Consider the following 25,713-nt stretch of genomic DNA (forward strand, 5'->3'; position numbering starts at 1 on the left):
CTAAAGCTGATTTACCTCCAGACTGTGAGGAACACCTGGGTATGATGGGGATGTAGCGAGGAACTCAAAAACTAAAGAGATGGGAATGTCTGATGACACGGCATCACCACTAAACATCTGTTTGGAAACATCTCAGAAACCTCACAAGAATTTGTTTTTTTCTTGTCCTTTATTTCTTTATCATGCCCCCCTCTCCTCTCACTGTACCAGTACAGATCTGGGCGGCTGTAATTGCTCGAACCCTGAGCTAATCCGTTGTCATTATGTTTTCTCAGCTCCTCCAGTTCTCCATGTCAATCCAAAGCCCCATTTGCGGCAGGAAAGATTAGCCTAACGGGCGTTTACTTAAGCAAGGCGCCCTGCTGCGGCCGCGGACGCTCCGGTCCCAGCCAGCCACCGGCGGCCGGAAGGAAAAGCGGATTAATTAAAGGGGTGAAGAGAGACGAGCGGCCGCGTATGGAACAGAACCGCTGGAGTACCGCTGGAGCCAATGAGGGACAAGCAAATAGCGCTGTCATGGCTGGAGGAGGGAAAGGGAGACAGGAGGGACAGGAAAATGAAGGAGGAGAATATCAAGGACTATTGGAGCATAGAGAGGCACAGGAGGGAGGAGAAGAGAAGAGAAGAACAGGGACGATCAGGGAGAAGAATAGGGACTATCAGGAAGGAGTACAGGGACGATCAGGGAGAAGAACAGGGACTATCAGGAAGGAGTACAGGGACTATCAGGGAGGAGAACAGGGACTATCAGGGAGGAGAACAGGGACTATCAGCATAGAGAGGCACAGGAGGGAGGTACGCAAAGATGACACATACAGTATGGACAGTGTATACAGCTTACAGAGGGGCAGTCACATCACACAGAGGAGGACAGAGGAGACAGCATGGGAGGAGCCATCTGCTGTGAGGTTGGAGAGGAGTGTGGAGGTGGAGAGAAGGGTGGAGAGGAGTGTGAAGAGAGCGACAGAGCCAAGGCCTTCAGTGCACTGCTGCCAGGCTCATTTGATTTATCATTGATGAGCCTGGCAACACACACAAGGATGCTCACACTGTCTTTTTCTCTCTATCTCTCACACACAGACACACACAGACACACTCAGAGATAACCATGAAATGAAGAGCCAGATCAGAAAGAACAGTCTCCTGAAGCCATTTGCGATTATATGATTATAACATTTTATGAAGGTCTTCTTAGTCAGTTCAAAAGAGCTACAGTAAGGAGTGATACTGCAGGGCTAGCTCACCAAGGCCAGTGTTCACCTGCTACGTGTTAGGGCTTTGTGACCAGGAAAGCAATCCCTCTGTGTCCCTGTGCACACTTGTACTGTACAGTATGTGTGTACAATGTGTGAAACGTGTGGGCAGCGTGCAGCACTGGTAAGGCCCACTCAGACCTCAGTTGAGTTCTACCAGTCTGCTTCTGATGTGGGCAAAAATACAATCCAGATAGATGCAGTTCAGATCTGATTTAGACGCAGTTCAGATCTGGTTTAGACGCTGTTCAGATCTGGTTTAGACACAGTTCAGATCTGGTTCCGATGCGGTCCAGAGTAATCCCCTGTGTGGATGAGGCTCAAGGTCACGCGTGTCGGGTGCATAGTGATAAGAACAGTGCAGCCATTCCATTCTAATGGCTGAATGAATTATGGCATTTTCAGTGACTCACATTAACTTTGCCTGACCCCTGCAAATGTTAAGAGATGAATTATACATGGTGCTGCTGCCAGACTGTAGGCCACTGCCATAGCCTTCCTCCCACTGTCACACCTCAGCCACAGGAGCACAGGCACACCTGCAAGGAGCAGTGTCATTGAGAGGATGTGTCAGTGTGGCCCCTAGCCATGTATGGCCACTGATTTACACGTGTGCATTCTTAATGGATGATGTGGTTGTATGTGCTTGTTGGAGGAGGCTGCCTTCAGCACACACACACACACACACACACACACACACACACACACACACACGCTTGCATGCACGCACGCACAAGTTCACTCATGCTACATACTTAGGAATTTGTATGCCTTGACAGCATGCTTGTTACAGGGCACATGTAACGATTACCGGTATAATGGTAAACCGCGATAAAAATGTTGACGATAATAATTACTGTTTTCATTTCAAACATCATGATTATCACTGTTGATTACCGCGGTGTGGAAACCGTGTGTTTAATCCTTCCCAGATTCATCCGAGCCTGCTTTTGACATACAGTAGGCCTGGTACAATGGAATAGAACTGGTACCCTACTGATTCTGCTGTCTAATTGATGGTTTTAACTACGATTCGGATTAGGCTACACCTGATTTTAAAGGAGAATTCCGGTGTGATATTGACCTAAAGTGTATTGAAACATGATACCGAGTGTGAACGTATGTCTCATAGCCCATCTCGGCTTGTCCCCTGCACTCCAAAATCTGGCGCTAGTTAGCCGATGCTACCAACAGCTTTTTCAATAGTGGTGCTTCGGCATCGGGCTAGCCATACAAATAAATCACTGTTTTACACCCATTTACGAGGCTCAATGTATCTCTACACTTCATTGGTAGACTTCCGAGGGCCCTGACATTTAAAACGAGACATTGAGAACTTTGATAAAGCACTGGTAGTTTACTTACAAGACGATTTATACAGACAGTATCTTCACAAAGTTTAGCGTTTGCAGCCATCTTGAATTTAGTCACTATAAGTCGAGCAACGAGTAAGAATGAACAGGTATGATAAGGGATCATATTCCAAAAATAATTTAGTGGAAATGCATGGATTCCAGTTGCTGCTACTAGAAGAAACTGGAATCCATGCATTTCCACTGAATTATTTTTGGAATCTAAATTAGATTCCTAATCTCTGGAAAGTAAATTGTTTATTTCTCATCTCAAATCTACAAATCTAAGCAAAATAAGGTCACACAAATTACATTTTAAACAGATTCAGCAGCCATTACCGATGTCATCCGCCATGTTTGTTTACCTTTCACAGCTGTTTCAGATGTTGCCGCAAGGGATTATGGGTAGGAGGGAGCATGAAGTGTGCATCGATGCTGCCTCCAAAAATGACCGTTATTTGGGAATTCTAAGATATCTTAGAAGGCAGCAGAATTTGTTTTTTTGGTTTCGAACCGCACTTGCTGCCTCACTCCCTAGTTAGATATCTTAAAAGGCAGCAACTTTACCCATTTCGAACACACCCACAGTGTGCATGTAGCCATGCAAACAGCATCACAATGGTCGCCATGCAAACAGCATCACAATGGTCGCATGCATGTTAAGTGTGCACACATGCAGACTCAGTGATGGTGAGGGCAGTTGACAGTGGCAAGCCTGTTACTGTAGGCTAGAGTGTTATTGTAGGGTAGATTGCAAGTGTTGTATTAGAGGTCAGGAGTTGGGTTGTGGTTGGACAATAAGTGGACATAACGGAAAAGACCACTGCTGGAGAGTCCCTTGATATGAAAAGAGCTGCTGTACACATGAGCCATTCACATGACCGTCCACACACGTGTGTGTGTGTGTGTTTGTGTTTGTGTTTGTGTTTGTGTGTGTGTGTGTGTGTGTTTTTTTGTGTATGTGTGTGTGGGTGTGTTAATGCTGCATAAGAAATGTGGTCTGAGTCAGACGGAGCAGACTAGCATGTTTACTGTAACTGGGGTTGAATAGCCACAGGCCAGGCCTAGCAAGCTAGCAGCTGACTGGGTGGTGTGGATCTCTCCTTCCCTCCCACTCCCTCTCTCTCTCTCTCTCTTTCTCTCTCTCAGTGTGTGTGTGTGTGTGTGTGTGCTTTGGGTCCGTATGCTGTGAACTGTTAGGGGGAGGAGCTGTCACTGACTCTGCCGGTGTTGGTCCTGACACCTAATTACCCTCACACTGCCCCCCCCCCACACACACACACAAATTCAGTGCCCCTACACACATACACACATTCTGTAACCCCCCTACAAACACACACACACACATACACATGTTTGTTGACGTGTGTATTTTAGACTGGTTGGTCATTGCGGTGTGTTTGTTGCTATGTGTGTGTTTTGGACTGGTTTGATGTGTGTGTTTGGGACTGGGAGTGTGTTTGGGAGTGTGTTTGGGACTGAGAGTGTGTTTGGGAGTGGGAGTGTCTTTGGGACTGGGAGTGTGTTTGGGAGTATAAGTAAGTATAAGTGAGTATTTTTGGGATTGTGTTTGGAGAAAGGATTACAGTATGGGGTGAGGATGACATGACCATGATCGGAGGAGAGATAAGTATAAGTATATATACTCTTTAGATCCCGTGAGGGAAATTTGGTCTCTGCATTTATCCCAATCCGTGAATTAGTGAAACACACTCAGCACACAGTGAAGTGAAGCACAAACTAATCCCGACGCAGTGAGCTGCCTGCAGTGAGGGGTTAGGTGCTTTGCTCAAGGGCACTTCAGCCGTTCCTACTGGTCGGGGTTCGAACTGGCAACCCTCCTTTTACAAGTCCGAAGCCCTAACCAGTAGGCCACGGCTGCCCCAAAATGAGTGTGTTTTAAGATGTGTGTGTGTGTATTGTTGGGATGTGCGTGTTTTGAGATGTGTGTGTGTGTGTGTTGTTGGGATGTGCGTGTTTTGAGATGTGTGTGTGTGTGTGTGTGTGTGTGTGTTGTTGGGATGTGCGTGTTTTGAGATGCGTGTGTGTATTCTTGGGATGTGCGTGTTTTGAGATGCGTGTGTGTATTGTTGGGATGTGCGTGTTTTGAAATGTGTGTGTATATTGTTGGGATGTGTGTGTTTTGAGATGTGTGTGTATTGTTGAGATGTGTGTGTTTTGAGATGTGGATCCTGAACAGAAAGGACCTGAGAGGCTCAAAGGGGGATGTGTGTAAAGTGTGCGTGTGTGTGTGTGTGTGTGTGTGAGAGTGTGTGTGTGAAGAGGAGAGGTTGAGACAGCTGTGCTATAATGAATTTCTCAGTTTTTCCCCAGCCTGGATGAGCGCTGGGTGATGGTGGCGGTTTGTGTGTGTGTGTGTGTGTGTGTGTGTGTGTGTGAGATATGTGTGTGTGTGTGTGTGTGTGGGGGGGGGGGGGGGTAATTACGTGCGGCTGCACTGATGGATGGAGGAGCCATGTAGGAGTGTTACTGCAGACGTAAGGATGATTTATGGCTTAGAGGGGCCAGCGCAACTTCTACTAGTGTGCAGAGTGAAGTGTGTGAACATGCATGTGGGAACGTGTGAGCGTGTGTATGAGAATGTGTGTGTGTGTGTGTGTGTGTAAGTCTGTTTGTGTGTGTGATGTGCGTGTGTGTGTACCGGTCAGCTGGGTGCTCTTGTGTAATGCTCCTGTCCTGTATCCAGGCACAGGTCAGTTAATCAGCCAATAGGATGTGGTGGCTCTCTGCTTGCTTGTCCTATCCATTCTCTGGGAACATTCTAGAAGTGTTCCCCTGAGACAGGGCTCAAGGTTAAACGCCTCCAGTGACGGATCCCCTTACACACACTCACAGCCTCTCTATAGGCCAACATGGGCACACATGAACAACCTACACCACTTTACATTGGGTTATCTTATAGAAAGGATAAACATTGTGTGAAGGGTAAACGTGTGTGTATGTATGTATGTGTGGGTGGGTGTGTGGATATGTGTGGGTGGGTGGCAGTGAAACTGCTGACCTTGGTGCTGTAAGCTCTCAGGTACACTGCAGGAAGGCAAGTCATTTGTAGCTAAAGATGCTTACCACATTCAGTGGACACTTTGAGCACAATTGAATGTGTGTGTGGGGTGTGTGTGTGTGTGGGCGTGTGTGTGGGCGTGTGTGTGTTTGTGTGTGTGTGTGTGTGTGTGTGTATGGGTGGATGACAGGATGTGTTTCCTGACTCCTATCCCAGAATGCGTAATTGCGTATGCATACAGTATGCAAATGCAGTATATGGCTGACTGGGGCCTGCTGCATCAGGGCTAGATGAGGACCAGGTCCTGTCAGACGCCAGCTGCTGTTTGGACAGTGGGCTTCAGCGAGGTGGTCAGTAGACAGTGGGCTTCAGCGAGGCGGTCAGTAGAGTCCATCTCCATACCTGTATCTGGAGCCGATTCCTCAGAGCATGACCACTGACCTTGCCTGCCTTCCCTGCCTTCCCCTGTTTCCATGGCAAACACATCCCTGTGACCTTTGCCTTTTGACCTTCAGCCTGAGACCGAGACCTTTGTTCAGTGGAGTGTCAGTGAGGGAGTGTGAACTGCTGAAAGGGTACATCAAGGGTTTTAAAATGTCAGAGTTTGCCAGGCCTTTGGCAGTTCTCTAAATAAGAGTCTTTGGAGATCTGTCATAAAATAAACTCTCCCGGCTCACTGTAGTGCTCTGTGGAGGATTGCAATGGGTTGATGGGTAATGTAGTTCATATGCTAATATTTTGTAGTTGTTTAAAGCAACACTATCCAACAGTTTGCCACTTTTTGAGGTATGTTTTTATCAGTCAGTCTTTGTATCATCTTCAAATTAGTTTTGATGGCATAAGGTCATTTGAAGGGCAGAGAAGCATATGTGCTGTTTCCACCAGCCATCCAGGATGTGCATTGTGCAGTTATGTGTTCCACATAGGAGCAACCGCATCCACATGTTCCACATAGGAACACGTAACACAAATAAAGGAGAACTTTTCACAGCTAGACATTGCTGACAATCACCAAAAGACACAAGTTAGCATGTTAGCAAGCTTCTGGCAGTGCCAGCAAGTCTCTGGGTGCTGTTTACAAAGTTCTGCATGCCTTTCATTGTTAGCTTGCTAGTCACTTGTGGCATAGTGTTGCATAGCTGTGATGGGAAGTCAGTCGGACAGGACTGTATTACATCTTGCAGGTGTTCTGCAATACATGGACCAAACTGACACCAGGGCGGAGCTGAATATGATTAACATGTGTTTAATAAATGAATGTGATTCTCTCCGCGGGAGACCTCGCTAGCCATCAGACAGAGGCGTCTGCACAGGCTACTTACATGTAGGGTCTGTACTGCTACGCTACTCCATCTGCATCCGTCCAGACAGGCAGCCTGCAGCGCCACCTGCAGGAGGCAGAGGACAGCAGCGTGTAATTCATTGTTACTGATTAAATATGTATGATTATTTCACTCAGACAATATGGTCATCTGAGAAATGAAGACACCACATAGATCACATTTTGATTTGTGTGTTGTGCTTTTAAGAGACATATTTCTTCATACTGACCTCATGACATCCTCTAGTATAACCTGAAATGACCCTCCCTCACTCCCTCTCTCCCTCCCTCCCCCTCTCTCTGTCTGTGCTCCTGTTGCCATGGCAGATCTTCCACATGACCTATGACCTGGCCAGTGCAGTCATGCGCATCTTCAACCTCATCGCCATGATGCTGCTGCTCTGCCACTGGGACGGATGCCTGCAGTTCCTGGTGCCGATGCTGCAGGACTTCCCCTCCGACTGCTGGGTCTCCCTCAACAAGATGGTGGTACGCACGCACGCACGCACGCACGCACACATGCTGCAGGACTTCCCCTCCGACTGCTGGATCTCCCTCAACAGAATGGTGGTACACACACACACACACACACACACACACACACACACATGCATTCCCCCACACAGAGACACTCCCACCCACAGATGCCTAGATTGATCTGATTGGTCCTATCATTTTCTCTCTCCCCTTAGCTGTTCTTTTTTGCACTGTCTCTTCATCACTGGCCTGTCCTGCTATATGTTTAGATTGTGTGTGTGTGTGTGTGTGTGTGTGTGTGTGTGTTGCTTATCTGCCATGGGCCTTCATGTGTCATTTAAACTGGGGGCTCTGATTAAAGGATTTGTTTTATATTCATGAGTTGTCAGTCAAACACACACACACACACAGACACAGTCATATAAATGATTGTAAGAACACATGCACCATAGAGGAACAGATGCATAATACAATCAAACACACACACACACACACACAGACCTACATACAGACACATACACACACACACATACACACACCTCACACACTTCTCACCATTTCAATGAACATGATTTTAGAGGGGAAACACAGTTTACAAACATTAAAAAACATCTCTCTCACCCTCTCTCTCTCTCTTGCTTATCTTCCTGTGTGAGTGTGTGTGTGAGTGTGTCTGTGAGTGTGTGTGTGTGTGTGTGTGTGTGTGTGTCTGACTGTTTAACACATGCAGTTAAACTCCCATGACAGTTAATGTATTCGGTGAGTTAATGGGTCTGGGAGCGAAGCTCCTGAGGATCATGTATAAGTGGGGACATAGATGACTCACAGCAGACACACAGACACACATACATACCCCCCCCCCCCCCCCCCCACACACACACACACACACGAACAGTTGTCCGTGCTGGCTCCTGGTGTTGGTGTAATTGTTGCCATTGAATGCTCTGTCATTAGCCTCATTGATAATCAGCATGTGAGTTCCTCCCGCCCCCTCCCACCCCCAACAGCCAATGAGATCGCTAATCAGGGCATTGCTCTCTAATTGCTCTGATTGCTGTCATGCTTGTTGTTGCTGTTGCTATGTATGTACACACACACACACACACACACACACACACACACACACACACATCCACACACATCCTCAGACACTACACAGTTTTAATGTTCAGTTTAAAGACACACACACACACACACACACACAGGGATCGCACACACAGTTTTTGTCCTCTTACCAGTTTTTGGTCTCTCTTTCTGTCTCTCTCTCTCTCTGTCTTTTTCTGACTTTTACTTGTTCTTTCATTATGTTCCTTTCTTCCTCCCCCTTATCACTGATCCTCTCTTTCTCCCTCTCCCTCTCTCTTTCACTTTCTCTCCCTGTCTCTCTCCATCTTTCTATCCATTAGTTTCTGTTTCTCTCTCCATCTCTCTCTCTCTCTTTCTCTCTTCAACTCTTCATCTCTCTTATAGATAAGCACAACTCATATTGCAGAGGGAGACAGCAGCCACCAAAGATGAAAGGGTAGAGAGGGGAGAGGGGAGCTGTGTTTTGCTTGTGTGTGTGTGTGTGTGTGTGTGTCTGTGTCTGTGTGTGTGTCTATGTGTGGGGACAACACAGCTGTCTGCTTTGTTCCTATCACAACCACAGATAAAAAGCAGGAATCAGACGCTGTTTAAAAGGAGCCCCACCCCCCTCTCTCTCTCTGTGTGTCTGCCTCTATCCCCCATCAAACACACAGCAATACTCCCACTTTCAGGCACCCCAACAAACACACACACACACACGAACACACACATAAACAAACACAAACACATACACAGATTGACACCCTCCCCCACACACATACATACACACACACACACACACACACACACACACACACATACACACACACATACACACTCACATGCCGCAACCACCCCCCCCCCCCTCCTACACACACACACACACATGGATACAGTCTGACAGGCAAACACCAGGACCTCCACTTTGTATTTTTTGGTTAGGCGGTTGTGATTTTTGGTTAGGGGCAGTAGTTCAAACAACCAAACTTTGCGTCCTTGTTTGCGATTGAGAGTTCATACTCCCTTTTCTAGAAACACCAAATCCAAGAATGATGGAGCGAACTACCAAGGTTGCGACGCAAGTTAGCAAACAAAGCTTTCTAGAAATGAGCCCCTGAGCGTCATCTCACATTCCCTTTAAAGGGAACACTAAACACTAAAAACACACTAAAAGTCTCCACTGATCAATATCACACTTGCTAACTTGGAAATGAGGTCCTATGTCCAAAATCCTGAACCACCCCTTTAACAACAGGCACGCTTGCTCCATAGCGGATTGGTATTATGATGGCGGATTTGCCAGGCACAGGAGCGGTTCACGGTGCTATAAGGACTGTTCAGTTGGGAACAGTTTGCTATTGATTTTTCTTCTTGACAAAATGTAATACAGAAATGTCACAAAGACATACTTTCCGTGTTTTGGAATCACTCTCACTGAATCACGAGGTTATAAATGCATAGTGATATTTTTGCAATATAATCTAACATTAACCCACTATAGACGATGCTGCTCTTCTGTCAGATAAGCTCTCCTCTCCCATGCTGATTCTGGGGCATTTGGGTTAAATGCCATCAGCATGCAGTTCAACATCACGTCTCCTTAAGTCCTCTAATATTTCCTAATTTATGTCATCAACACATCCATTATGCGTGGAAATGTGTAGCCTACGCTAGATTTATGCCTATTTTTTCACATCTTAATGGACACCATAATGATTTCTTTTGTGTGGTAATATTTTTCCCTGTAATTATGTATGGTTTGCAGAAATGGGAACTACTGCATCTGTATAGATGAGAGGAGCAATGAATCACACGCTACATTATGGCCAAGCAAGTGCGCCTGCAGGTATAGCCTACTATGGCCGTACCTTAGGTCAAGGTACCCCGTACCTTGACCTAACTTTCCAACTCTGCACAGTAACCCATTCACTGCATGACAGTAGGTCATTTACAATATTATCTGTAAAGTAGAGTTTGTAAACACATTATCATCAAATTAATACATGCACAACTTTTGTTTGAACAGGAGAGAGAATAACAATGCACGGACGCAGCAACTACAGAAAAGGCTACTTGCTGCTTTATTTTACTATCTATGGTTGCTAATTATCAGCACATAATAAGCTGATTTAAGGCAATTCACTAACTCAAGACTTCAAGGCCATCATGGATAAAAAAATGTTTTTTGAAAACAACAAATGGGAAAACAAAGCAAAGCTAGGAGTTATTTCAGATGGGCAACAATAAGGTAGGCTAGGCAAAATTGTGGTGCTTGTCAAGCTTTAGGTAACTTTAGCCTTTATATGGCTGTATAAAGTTGTCCAAATGAATTTGTCATAATTAGGCGTTGTAAAGATATTGCATGTGGATGTTGTATTATATAGGCTACTTTTTAGGTGACCAATGCACAAACAAAACCGGGAAACGGACAAATATCAAGGCTTGATAGGGGCCTCAGTCTATGTTTGTGTCTCAGTCTCAGTCTGAGTCTGAGTGTGTGTGTGTGTGTATTTTTAATCAGAAGGTGTCTGGCTGAGTTGCTGCCTGCCTTGGCTGACAGGTGGAGCTGAGTTGGAGCCGGACTAAATCTCCTCCTGTCCACACACATTTCCCCTGGTCCACACACACACACACACACACACACACACACACACACACTCTATTCACACTCTTGCAGAAACAGTCTAGCGCTGGCCCTGATCTGGCTAATGTGCTCTTGATGCAGACTTCCAGTCCTGGGGGTCGTTTCTAGAAAAATTAGCAACGACGTTGCTCAACCACCATGGTACGACGCAACTTGCGACCAAACAACGACATTGTTACACCTGTTTCCAGAAAGCATCGTACCTGAACAAAATCTCTTTCCACTTCAGGAAATTACAAAAACTCAGCCAGCTGCTAGCTAGCTAGCCAGCTAACTAAACTGTTTAAATTATTAAAATTTCCCTCGGGATGACTAAAGTATCTATCTATATCCATCTATCTATCTACCTGTGCGCACACCTTGGAAACTAGATGATAATGATGGTGGTAGTTGTGAATAGTAGCAACCAAAGTCTGTAGTTAGCGTTAATCTTTTCACAACAGCAACACCTCTGTTCAGGAGAATATTGCAACTAGTGTCGTGACCACGACACGCGAGTATAAATGGTTACGGCGCTTCTGTGACGTCACATTGTCGCGCTACCGGTCGGGTGCGTTGAGTATGTGGAACGTTTAAGGCTACTGGAGGAAGTGTAGTGGTTGCAGAGTGAAGATGTTTTTTCACGGGTTTAATTAAAGGTGTGAAAACGGTTAGAATATGTAAAAATATGCCTGACGTTTCATGGTGTAGCCGAGGCCTGAGAGATAATCAGGTAGCCGTGAGCAGTAGAGTGAGAGGGAGAAAGTTAGCGATAGTGTGCCAGGGGGTCGTTTCTAGAAAAGTTAGCAACTACGTTGCTCAACAACCATGGTACGACGCAACTTGCGACCAAACAACGTTACACCTGTTTCCAGAAAGCATCATACCTGTGTCGCAATTCGCTACCTCCGACGTTCGAACATCGTAGTAGACCTCTCGAGAATAAGTCCCGCCTCCGTAACTTCCATATCCATCCAACTTCCGGGCGTCGATTGTCTATGGGAAATAACATGGCGTTTCGAAATATCATACCGGTAAAACATCTGTAGGTAGCAAAGTAGAAAAAGCTGGTGGGCAGATTGGCCTACACACTTCTGCCATCTAGTTTCCACTGGATTTTTTGATTGTCGGTGTACTTAAACGGCACCACCGACAATCAAAAAATCCAGTGGAAACTATATATACTCCAACAACGTTGTTGATGATGCAGCGATACATATCATTGGTGGAAACAGTGGCAACGTTTAATACCCCACCCCCTAGAAATGTTCTGTCACGGCCTATGTCGACATTTTTCTAATCTAAACCGAGTGAGTAATGCTGCCATTGTTATTGCCATCAGCCAAAACCTAAACCTATTGCAAGCATATAAAACAGTTAACTTAAGCAGACCAATATGAGTCATTATTTGTGTTAAATATCTATGTTGGAAAAAATATATAGCCTGGACAAATGTCTGGGTATCCCATAGTTTATCAACTGTCCCGTGGCTTAACGGCAGCGCGTCGGTGCACTGCGCGCTCGGCCTGAGTTCGCATCCTATCTCTTCTTTTCATCTCTGAGTAAGAGTAAGCCTACGAGACAATAGGTTTTGACCATACATATTTATGTATATAATTACTCTACATCGAGAGACCATAGGTACAATACATCAGTCAAAAACAATTGAATCTACGTGTCACACTAGTTCACCTGCAGGTAGCGAGAAGCAAGAGGACAATCTCACATCAGAAAATCGAACCTACAACGTTGTTATAATAAGTCATCTGCTTTAGCCACTACACCATTTGTCACTGCTGATGCAGGGTATGTGAAGATTATAATACTAAAAGCAAGGCAATACTTAAATTAACATAAATAGCAAGAATGAGCCAAGTAGGGGAGTCAGTGTCTTAATCAAAATTAAGCTACAGGATAGATCAATCATTGAGTCACGAGATAAACATCCACTTCGCAAATTTTGGTTAGGCGCAGAGAATGTCTAATAAGGGGAGAACTGCCACTCTCGGAAAACTTCCTGTTTCTGAACTGGTTGCAGTTCCTTCTGTGGTTCCACATGAGGGTGCTCGTCCACGAGTGCAGAATGCATGGAGGTCTATGGAGCTGTACCCCTCAAAATCCACTTTTCTCGGGATATAATTTTTTTTCAAGTAATTTGAGTATTGTATTCGAAAGGGGAGGCAAAGAAAATACACTTGGTTGAGTATTATATTTTTTAAAGTCACTTAATTGTTCTAAAAAACCTTTCAAATGTGTCAATGATGTCATTTATTAGCACAATGCTAGCGTGTTATGTGCAACGACCCAATCTGTAAGAAATCAAAAGGACATAAGTACTCGTTCATTCAACTTTTGACCTACAGTATAACCCATGTTGAAGTTATACAAACTACAATCAAATCTGAGATTTGTCAACGACAATCAGGTGAAAGAGACAAATTTAGCCGTCTAGCTCCATTGACTCCCATTCATTCTGCACTCATGGCGATCGCCCCCAGTGGAACTCTGGTGGAACTGCATCCAAAATTCGGTACAATGGGACTTAATACGGAGTGGCAAGGCTCTCCGTAGACGGGCTCTGGTTAGGTGGTTGTGATTTTTGGTTAGGCGCTCCGGACACCAACAGGAACTACCAAGGAAAGACACAAGTGCGACTGCCTAGGGGCAGTAGTTCAAACGACCAAACTTTGCGTCCTTGTTTGCAATTGAGAGTTCGAACTACCCTTTCTAGAAACACCAAATCCAAGAACGATGGAGCGAACTACCAAGGTTGCGACGCAAGTTAGCAAACGATGCTTTCTAGAAACGACCCCCTGAGCGGTAGAAAAACAGAGTGGCGACACTCCCATAGACTTCCATAGGAAACAATGGCGGCGCTTTTTCCAGGCTACTTCGTGCTATGTTGAGCTCAAAAGTTCCTAACTTTGACATTCACGGCTTTAGCCCCAAGGGGGCAGGCCAACGTTCGGAGAGCGTAGACACTATGGCTGATCTGAGGCTAAATAGTAGACCAGTTCACCTAGCCATCCCATTGAAGCCCATTCAATTTTGGCGCCACTTTGACATTAAATAACGTTACAGCTGAAGCGTTTTAAGCCTTTATATGAACTTTTTCTATTTTCGGAGTAATACAACATTGTGTAATTGGCGTCATAACCTCGTAACTGACTTAACGGCTGAGTAATAAACTTTTTTCCGAAATCACTGCTAAAGTGACGTAATGAGCATACAACCAGAGCGGGTGAAAGCGTCGCACAGGAGCAAAATAACCGTATTCTCTGGATAAGAACGAAAGCATCGGAGCACATTTCTGCGAAGTTTTGATGGATTGACAGTAGCCTAGGCTATGAATGTGGCAAGTGCTATTTATATGAAATCACATTTATCTACGAACAACTAGGACATTTAGAACAGTAATGTAGACATGGTGGTAACGAAGTAAGTGGCTACATACTCAATCTCCCGGTGCAGCTATCACAAGAGTTACACGAGTCAGACTACGTGCCTACGTTACATTTACGTCCCCTGAGCCTGCGCAGAAAGCCTCGTCGACCAACAGGAAACGGTTGAAATTTGCTTCACCCGCCTCGATTGACGTCTACGTGATGACTCTGTCCATATCTTTTACTGTCTATGCTTTAGCCCCATTCACTTCCATTGCTTTCTGCCCGATATTGTCAGTATATGTAGACGAAGGTACGACGTTTTTTTAATTGGCATATGCATTTTCTATACCAACTGTACTAGTAGATACTGGTATTGTTCTTTGAGGTTTATGTGCTGCTTGTTTAACTGATATTTATAGCTTAAATGTTGATCGAAATTTCAAAGCTAAAAGTTAGCCTGCAAACCTTGATGTGGAGAGAGGCTAGCTTAAAGATAATGTTCCTATGTCAATAATGAATTTCAGACAAAACACATTTGGTTAGCCTATTGTAGTAGGGTAACTTTAGATGATAGGTTGGTTGTCAACAGGTTTTTATAATGCTATATTTTTCAAACTTGATTGTGTTAGCTTACGTTAGCTAGTCAGCTCATTCACATACATTGTGTTAACGTTATGCTATGAGGGGGAACACAAACTTTATCTTGATAAAATACATTTCATTCAGCATGGTAACTCATGGGTTTGTGATTAACGCTTTTCAGGCGAAAAGCAAATGAATGTGATTATTGTCTTTAAACCTGATATAGATTAGCTTGCTAGATGGCGAGTTCTATGGCGTGAACTGAACCGTGGGCTGAACATGACATGAAGTAGGCTAGTGTCCACGACTCGTGAACGAGGGGATTTCAGGTGTGAATTTCAGGGGAAGCCGTAGGAGCAAAACCTAGACTATTATAAGTTATTGTTGTTGTTACTGGTGCGTGGCTCTCGTGTCCCTTGCCAACCCAGTCTTGTACCACTATCACTGTTCCAAATGGGACAGTGGCACAAGCGGTAGGCTAGTGTGGCACGAGCGTGGTCGTGGGACAGTGTAGCCTACAGTAGGAGTTTTTGCTCCAACTGATGATCGATTTCAGGTTTCAGTTCATTTAGTTTTCAGTAATTTTACATTTCGTGTTGGTGTTCTTGGTGTAATAATTTCGATTGCTTTGTCTGCCAAGTAATTTGTCAAATACATAGCGAAGTTTGCATGGAAGAGATGACGTGACGAGGGCATTGCCTTTCATTGGGTCAGTGATCTTTGTCTTTTTTTGGATAACTGAAAAGTGTAGTCAGGTTGAGTCACTCTGAAAGTGATCCCCAACAAAATCATTCTTCATGTTGTTATTGTTATAGTTTTTGTGTGGACTTGTGGCACCCCCAACCAGCCTTGCAAATGGTTGGCTTTGTATAGGCTATGTAAAACTCTTGTTGGCCTCTTGCTGGAGATGGCCTCTTTTAGGTTTCTGCTAATTACTTAATGTGTTGTCCCAAGTATACACTGAGTGGTACCTGCTCTGTTCTCTCCCTCCATTCTCGACTGTGCCTGTTCTGCTTATCCAGGACCAAGGATGCAGAGGACAAGAATGGTGTGCGATATATGACTGGAATGGTCAGATAAGATCATTTTTTTTTATGTTTGAGGTCCACAAGATTAGGGTTGGGTATCGTTTAAATTTGAACGATTCCGATTCCAATTCCGATTTCTTATTTTGATTCCAGTTCCTAACAATTCTCGATTCCGATTTTTTTTAAAGGCTGGGTCAAAAAAAGTTTAGGATATCCAACGGTCTTTCTCAGGGTATCTGCACATTTTCCAAGTGCAAATTTAAATACTTTTTAAGACCTTTTCAAGACATCTAAATGAAAATTTAGACTATACCACGACAAAAAGATATATATGACTGTTTATGCAATAGTTTTTTTCCCCTACTAATTTTAACCCCCACCCCATTTTGGATGTCTACAGAAGTTACCAAATATATTTTGGCGAAAGAAAAATAATTGTGTGTGAATTACCTTCACAGCTATAAATGCCCAATTTTATGGTCTGGGCTTCTTGCTTTTGAAGCTGGCTGTATATATTTGGTTTTGCTTACTGCTGAGGCTGACTGTTCTTCACCTGTGTCTGTAGTAGCCTAGGGCTACTTGCCAAAGACATGTGCACTGGACTGGATTCCCTTCAATATTTTTTTAAAAGTTAGACTAAGCTATTTACATATTTTAATAAGCCTACTTTATATAATTTACTATGTGCATCTATTGTCCAATATGCAGCACAGCAAATTAAAGTTAATCCACTACTTTACATTGTGCATACCAGTTGTATCTAAACCAACCAAAGCTTGACTAAAAACATTGTAAAACCATTGACTTGTTTTAAATTAATTAAGAGACAGGTCCTCCTCACATGATCCTGCTGAAAACTGCTGGTTTCATCTCAAGCACGCACGTATTATGAACGCACGTATTTTTTTTTTATGTAGCAGTCGCCGACATTCAAAAAATATGCGGTTATATTTCACAACTTTTGCGAAGTAGGCCTAGCCTACTGGGAAACGCTAGCAAGCAAGCTGCTGGTAGATATTACAGGTAGGCTATTATAACTTAGACAGATATTTTCTTCCCTAGGCTAGGCCAACAACACACGCTGGAAAGATGTTAACAGATCAACTTAACATATACAGTATTTCCTCCTGATTGCGAAGCACTGCACATAATTTGACCAGCAGTCTTCGCGTCCATAGTTTGTGAAACAATGCTGCATCCGAGCAAAGACTTTAGATGCCAAGCGTAACTCCAAAAAGGAGAACAAATGAGCGTCTGGCTTGAGGCTGCGCCAGACGCCGGACAGGGCTTTTAAAATCAATATGTCCGGCCTAAATTCGAACATATGGCCAACCTATCGCTAACTGGCTTACCAACTCTTTCTCCCGCTCATTCTACCATAGGCTCCCTCATTCCACGTAGGCTACCTGTCTATCTCTCAGGCCTCAGCTACACCACGAAAACGTCAGGCATATTATTTTGTACATAGGCCTACTGTATTATTACCGTTTTCACACCTTTAACCAAACCCGTGAAAAACATCTTCACTCTGCAACCACTACACTTCCTCCCGTAGCCTAATAGCCTAGTCACTTATACAATTGCGTTTTAAATACACGAAACTGGATGGAGACATCACAACTCTCTTGCACTCGCTGGCGGTCCCATACGCACATTTAATACCTCTCTTTCGAAAATTCAGTTGTATTTAAGACTTTTTAAGGATCCGCGGGAACCCTGCTTTCTGAATGAAATAGTATAACATTCTCCATGAATTTTAATTCTATGAACTATGCGCTTCTTCGTTGGTGTTCAGCCGTTTCTTCTTCCTGTCGGCGGACTGGGAATCGAAACTAGGAATCGAAATTTAAACTTTTAAACGGTTCTGGGAAAATCGCAAAGATAGTCCCGGTTCCAACCAATACTCGATATTCGATACCCAAGCCTACACAAGATGGGGCCCTTACACAAAGGGAGGTGTGTTGATCCAGCAGCTTCCACACCTCCCATAACACTCCTGACTCCAACCAAATCTGCTGCATCCTCCTTACCATGTCCCTCTTATAGTTGTACGGAGTATATGGAGAGCTACCCATCCCTTCCACATTGTGTCTTTTGTGTAGTTCACACACAATTGTTGTTCAAACTTTGGAAACTGAACCACGTGACCGCGTGGCGGCGACTTCAAAGAGTGTCGCAACTCTCTTTTTCTATGGCTCTGGTGTGGCCATACAGGCCGGACATACGGATTTTAAAAGCCCTGTCCGGCGCAGCCTCAAGCCGTACACTCATGTGTCCTCCTTTTTGGAGTTGCATTGGGCTTAGAATCTTATTTGCTCGGATGCAGCATCGTTTCACAAAATATGGACACGAAGACTCCTGGTCAAATTGTGCGCGGACCGGTGCTTCTGTTAGCTGCGCAATTTATGAACCACGGACCGACAGGAAAAAAAACAAACGTTTTCGCAATCAGGAGGAAATACTCGTGAAGTGGATCTGTTTGCATCTCTGTGTGTGGCTGGCCTAAGTAAATATCTGTCTAATATCTGTCTGCAGCTTGCTTGCCAGCCTTTTCCAGTAGCCTACTTCGCAAAAGTTGTGAAATATAACCACATTTTTTTGTCGGCAACTACATAAAATGTTGGCTACATAAAAAAAACCGCAAAATACGTTTGTGCTTGAGATGAAACCAGCAGTTTTTCAGCAGGAACATGAGAGGAGGACCTGTCTTTTTAAAGGAGAATTCCGGTGTGATATTGACCTAAAGTGTATTGAAACATGATACCGAGTGTGAACGTATGTCTTGAATTTAGTCATGATAAGTCGAGCAATGAGTAAGAATGAACAGGTATGATAAGGGATCAGATTCCAAAAATAATTCAGTGGAAATGCATGGATTCCAGTTTCTTCCAGTAGCAGCAACTGGAATCCATGCATTTCCACTGAATTATTTTTGGAATCTGATCCCTTATCATACCTGTTCATTCTTACTCGTTGCTCGACTTATCGTGACTAAATTCAAGATGGCTGCAAACGCTAAACTTCGTGAAGATACTGTCTGTATAAATCGTCTTATAAGTAAACTACCAGTGCTTTTTCAAAGTTCTCAATGTCTCGTTTTAAATGTCAGGGCCCTCGGAAGTCTACCAATGAAGTGTGGAGATACATTGAGCCTCGTAAATGGGTGTAAAACAGTGATTTATTTGCATGGCTAGCCCGATGCCGAAGCACCACTATTGAAAAAGCTGTTGGTAGCATCGGCTATCTAGCGCCAGATTTTGGAGTGCAGGGGACAAGCCGAGATGGGCTATGAGACATACATTCACACTCTGTATCATGTTTCAATACACTTTAGGTCAATATCACACCGGAATTCTCCTTTAATTAATGGGGTGGTTTCACTTTTCCCATACATTTTTTTGAAACAAGTCAATGGCTTTACAATGTTTCAGTCCAGCTTTGGTTGGTTTAAATACAACTGGTGTGCAAAATTTGAAGTAGTGGATCAACTTGCTGTGCTGCATATGGGACAATAGATACATATAATAATAATAATAGTACACATAGTAAATTATATGAAGTAGGCCTATTAAAATAATTAAATAGCTTAGTCTACCTTTGAAAAACATATTGAAGGGAATCCAGTCCAGTACACATGTTTGACAAGTAGCCAACCAGATATGTACAGCCAGCTTCAAAAGAAGCACCCCAGAACCTAAAATTGGGCATTTATATCTGTGAAGGTAATTCACACACAATTATTGTCTTTTTACATTTAGATGTATTAAAAATGTCTTAAAAGTCGTTAAATTTGGACTTAGAAAATGTGCAGATACCCTGTGCAAGTATATAAAAATGTTTACTGAAGCCGACCAATATGTGCCATTATCTGTGTTAAATATCTATGTTGGAAAAAATATACAGCCTGTACGAATGTCTGGGTATCGCAAATGTTAATTGTCTCGTGGCTTAACGGCAGCGCGTCAGTGCACTACGCACTCGGCCGGAGTTCGCATTCTATCTCTTATTTTCACCTCTGAGTAAGAGTAGGCCTACGAGACACAACAATAGGTTTTGACCATATATATTTATGTATATAGGTACTCTACATCGAGAGACCATAGGTACAAGACATCAGTCAAAAACAATTGAATCTACGTGTCACACTAGTTCACCTGCAGGTAGCGAGAAGCAAATCTTTACATCATAAGAAAATCGAACCTACAACGCTGGTATAACAAGTCACCTGCTTTAGCCACTACACCATTTATCACTGTGCTGATTTTAAGAGTCTGTGAAGATTATAATACTAGCTTATCAAAAAGCAAGGCAATACTCGAATTAACATAAAATAGCAAGAATGAGCCAAAAGGGGAGTCAGTCTCTTAATCAAAAAAGGCTACAGGATAGATCAATCATTGAGTCACGAGATAAACATCCACTAAGTAATTTTTGGTTAGGTGGTTGTGATTTTTGGTTAGGCGCTCCGGTCACCAACAGGAACTACCAAGGAACGACACAAGTGCGACTGCCTATAGGGCAGTAATTCAAACGACCAAACTTTGCGATTGAGAGTTCGAACTACCCTTTCTAGAAACACCAAATCCAAGAACTAGGGATGCACGATATATCGGCGGCCAATATTTTATTAGCCGATAAGTGGAAAAATGAAAATATTATTATCGGTCGGATAACAGAATTCTGGCCGATAATTTGCGCCGATATTTTTTAAAGTCCTAATTTAGGCCTACGTAAGGTCCGTCTGGCTACACTGAGCTACTTGAGCTTGGTTGGCTATACTTTTTCCTTAATATAATGTCAGCGGTGTGAATGTATTTCACCACTCTAACAAAATCTGTGCATATGCGTTCATTTGGGAATCTGTGCATCTCAAAATCCTCTCGTGAATGATCATTTAACCTTAACAGAGCAGAGCTCTGCCGTCTTGTGCTGGTGTGTTTGCACTTTACCGCACTGGTTGTGGAAACAAATAAACAAACTCGTTAGTGGGACGAGTAGGCTACATAAGTAGGCCTAGTTCTAAGTTGTGTTTTAGTATTATATTTGCATTACTTTAGCTTGGGTTTTGTATTATTACCTAGAAATATGCTAACAATTCGTGCTTCAGTTCCAGACAGGTCATCATAATAAGTTATTAAAACCTTCGGGGCTAACTCCTTTCATTTCTGCTGCAGCAGGTTGTGCGCAACAGAGTAGACGGACATAAGATACAGTCTGAGGAGTTGCAGCTTTATTCAGTTACCCGCAGTTGAAACTAAACCTAAGTTTCCCTCACAAACTCTGATTTGGTCGCTATACTGTAGCTTATTCCAAGCTGAGCCGTTTATGAGCGTTTAGTCCTAAATGAAAACGATTCAAACTCTCTAGCCACTCACTGACGTCAGGTTCACTTAAAGGAGCCACACATACTGTAGGGCTAGGCTACTGTTATGTTGTTGACTGCCGTACTATTGAGGACTATTATGAGTTCTGTCCATCATTTGGTGGTAGGTAAAATTACTGCAATAAAATTATGCTTATTAAATGCTTTCCCCAAATCACTTTTCACAATTTTTTTTCAAGAGTAATATTATCGGTTATCGTATCGGTATCGGCCACAACAAATCAATAAATATCGGTTATCGTTATCGGCCCTAAAATTCCATATCGGTGCATCTCTACCAAGAACGATGGAGTGAACTACCAAGGTCGCGACGCAAGTTAGCAAACGACACTTTCTAGAAACGAGCCCCAGGATGACATATCGCTGTTTGGTTCCTCTCATGATTCTCTGCACTTGATTGCTCTCGTCTGATAGTGTTGGCCACTAACGCCAAATCAGATACATAGTTTTCCTGGCCTGGCTCTCTCTATCTTCCTCTCTTTCTCTTTGGTTTGTATAGAAATGAATATTAAATGACAGATACCCGTAAGAGGTTGGACATACGTGACGGTCGGTAATATGTGATGTTCCTATAAGAAGTCTCTCTTTTGCTCTTTCTGTCTTTCTCTTTCTCTCTCTCTCTCTCTCTCTCTCTCTCTCTCTCTCTCTCTCTCTCTCTCTCTCTGTCTCTGTCTCTCTCTAGTGTGTGCTTATGTAAGTGTACTGGGATAAGAGCTCAGTGAAGAAAAACTGTTTTTGAGCCCGTTAATAACCCCCCCCCCCGACGAACACACACACACACACACCCTGTCAGTGGCTGGCTGTGTGTTATGACAGGCTGTGAGTAAGTGTGTGAGCGAGCAAGTAAGTGTGTGTGTGTGTGTGAGAGTGTTTGTTTGTGTGTGTGTATGTGTGCATGGGGGAGAAGGAGGAACTTATTAATGGGCTCACAAACAGTATTGACCATGAGTGTTGGTGATGCTCTGGTCGATACTCAGGTGGTGCTGTTTTAATGGTATGTGTGTGTGTGTGTTTGTGTGACGCTGGCTGCAGGGTTTTAACACATGATCGTGTGAACAAGCTCATCTGCTGCAGCCCACCACTCAGTTTTCAATTCAATTCAGAGTCATTTATTGGCGTGATAAATTACCATTTCCAAAGCAGTACACACAAGGACTACAAGTACCCAGAACTCTGATTTTGTGTGTGTGTGTGTGTATGTGTGTGTGTGTGTGTGTGTGTGTGTGTGTGTGTGTGTGTGTGTGTGTGTGTGTGTGTGTGTGTGTGTGTGTGTGTTCATTTGTTTAGTTAACAGGGGCCATGCACAACCCAACTGTCATACCACATATGGCTATATGTAGTCTCTTGATAGGATCATATGAAAAGACAACTGCATAATGCAGACAATAAAAAAACACAAATGAACAGCAAGCTCCCACAGCCTTCTCTCCGTTTCTCTTTTTATCTCTCACCCTTTCTGTCTCTCTAGCTCTCTCTCACACCCTCTCTTTCTCACCCTCTCACTCTCTCTCTCTCACCCTCTCACTCTCTTTCTCCCTCTCTCTCTCCCTCTCTGTGTCTCCACCTGTGCGATCAAGGTCACCCCCCAGAGATAAAAGAGGGAGGTGTGAAAAAAGAAAGGTCAGAAGAGAGAGAGAGATCTGAGGTGGAGATATGTAGGGGTAAGGGTTGGTGAGAGAGAGAGCGAGGTTCAACAGCAAATTATTGGATAATTTCTCAACCCATGAAATCATGACACACCTCATACAAAGCCAAACATCATAACACAAACATAAATACATTCACGCATAAAAATCCCAATACATCATCTAAAAGCACCTGCTCACCCCCCCCCCCCCCTCAATTTGAATTGAGGAGGAACATAGAACAGGAGTTAGAGAGAGAACTAGAGAGAGAAGGAACATAGAATAGAGAGAGAACTAGAGAGAGAAGGAACATAGAACAGGAGTTAGAGAGAGAACTAGAGAGAAGGAACATAGAACAGGAGTTAGAGAGAGAACTAGGGAGGGGAAAAGCACACACACACACAGACCCAACATTCTGTAGATATAGGCTCTCCACCATCGATACATTCACACTACCAAGTACCAACCATACAAACAGACACACACACACACACACAAACACAAACAGGTCTGAAGCTGTTTGAAAGAGCTCAAAGCTCTCGTCCCCTAGTGTGCATTTGCAAACTGTCCTCTGTGGGCGGTGCAGTGTGTTAACCTGAAGTCAAAGAGCACTACTGAAGAGGACATGAAAGCTCCTCCCTCTCTCCTTCTATTTCATTCCCTCTCTCATTCCCTCTCATTCCTTCCCCCTTCTATTTCATTCCCTCTCTCCTTTTCTCATTCCCTCTCTCGTTCTCTTATTCCCTCTCTCGTTCTCTTATTCCCTCTCCCATTCTATTTAATTCCCTCTCTCCTTCTCTCATTCCCTCTCTCGTTCTCCTATTCCCTCTTTCTAACTCATTTCCTCTCTTTCTCTCTCATTCCCTCTCTCTAACTCATTTCCTCTCTTTCTCTCTCATTCCCTCTCTCTAACTCATTCTCTCTAACTCATCCCCCCCCCCCCCCTGCCCCCGCCGGTCCGTGAAAAAAAAAATAGGAATCAAACCGGTCCATGGTACATAAAAGGTTGGGGACCCCTGCTCTAACTCATTCTCTCTCCCCTTCTCTCATTCTCTCTCCCCTTCTCTCTGGTTCTGACCAGATCTGCTTTGGATCCAGTTCCATCTGGTGTGAATCTGGTTTGGCTCTTTTTTAACTTTGCTTTTTATTTAGGTCTCTCCTTGTAACTGCAGAATGTGAGATCATCATTCACACGGCAACCCTGATGACAGTGTGAAAGTAATTATGGGATGGAGGAGAAGTTAGCAGGGTCATATTCATGGTACAACCATGAGGAGGTAGAACAGCTGTGTCACATCAGGAGAGAGGAGTATCCTCATTAAGCTTACCTTTGCAGGCATGCATGCACACACGCACACACACGCACACACACACACACACACACACAATCACATTCTTGCAATCATTATTTATTACCTGCACGTAAACTTAAAAGACGGAGTAAGAGAAAAAATAGAGAAAAATAATTATCTTCCCTCGTTCTCTCTCCCTCTTTCTCTGCATCCTCCTCTATCCTCTCTCCTCCTCTCGTATTCTGTTTCTCTGAAGCTGTTATTTTTGCAGCTCTTTACTGTCACTCTGCTGAAGTCCAGGATTTTCTCTTCAGCCATCATGCCGAATTGAGAATACAAAAACTGTGTGTGTTTGTGTGTGTGACTGAGAGGGAGCTGCCACATTTAGCTCTTTATGCCAACTGAAGGAAATGTGTGTGTGTGTGTGTATGTGTGTATCTCAGGGTGTGTGTGTGTGTGTGTGTGCGTGTGAACAAGTGTGACATCACTGAACTTGGCTGTGTAAGGATACGTTTCAATCTCACATAATGCACAGCACACACACACACACACCCACACACACACTTCCTGTGACACACACAAACAGACACACACACACATTCCCACCCACATACACACACACACACACTCACATATCCTGAGACAAACACACACACACACAGCTGCTTCTATTTTTGTGCTGCTGAAGTGCTCCTACTTCATCTATAATTCAATCTCATTCACTTCAATGTTTTCACATGTGCCTACAGAGACAGACCCTTCACCCAATCTCTTCTTCTTCTTCTTCTTCTTCTTCTTCCACATCCCTACCTATAAAGTGTGCTATTTCTCAGACTGAACTCAGCTGCACTGCTGGGCTGAATCTTCTCCACAATCTATCACTGTCTAGGAGCTGTGTGTGCGTGTGTGTATGTGGGCTGGTGTGCATGTCTGTGTGTGTGCGTGTGTGTGTGTCTGTGTGTTTGCGTCTGTGTGCGTCTGCCTGCATCTGCACACACACACATATAATCTCTGTATAGAAAGATGGCACGACGGACTGACATCAAGAGAGACAAGTAAATGAAGAGAGAAAATGGAGTGTGTGTGCAAGAGAGAAACAGAGTATAGAAGACAGAGAATAATGGAGTGGAGTAGTGAGAGAGACAGTGATAGAGGTAGAGGTATAGAGAGAGGGGGAGAGAGGGAGCGAGAGAAGAGTAAAAGAGGAGGAGAGGTGTGTGGCAGAGACAGAGGGTTATGCAGATGATGAGACACAGTGAGACCGAGACAGATGGAAAGGCGTGACGGTGTCTCAGACTGCCATC

The 25,713-nt window shown here is 43.9% G+C and overlaps 1 protein-coding gene across 1 annotated transcript in view; it reads left to right on the plus strand.

Moving 5' to 3' along the window:
• LOC121721017 (potassium/sodium hyperpolarization-activated cyclic nucleotide-gated channel 2-like) overlaps positions 1 to 25,713 on the plus strand; it is a 72,349-nt gene that overhangs the window by 10,344 nt on the left and 36,292 nt on the right. Inside the window, exon 3 of the mRNA XM_042107562.1 lies at positions 7,276 to 7,437. Coding sequence (XP_041963496.1) covers positions 7,276 to 7,437 — 162 coding nt within the window. The remainder of the gene's footprint in view (positions 1 to 7,275; positions 7,438 to 25,713) is intronic.

Source organism: Alosa sapidissima, chromosome 1, assembly GCF_018492685.1.
Source record: "Alosa sapidissima isolate fAloSap1 chromosome 1, fAloSap1.pri, whole genome shotgun sequence".
Taxonomy (NCBI): domain Eukaryota; kingdom Metazoa; phylum Chordata; class Actinopteri; order Clupeiformes; family Clupeidae; genus Alosa; species Alosa sapidissima.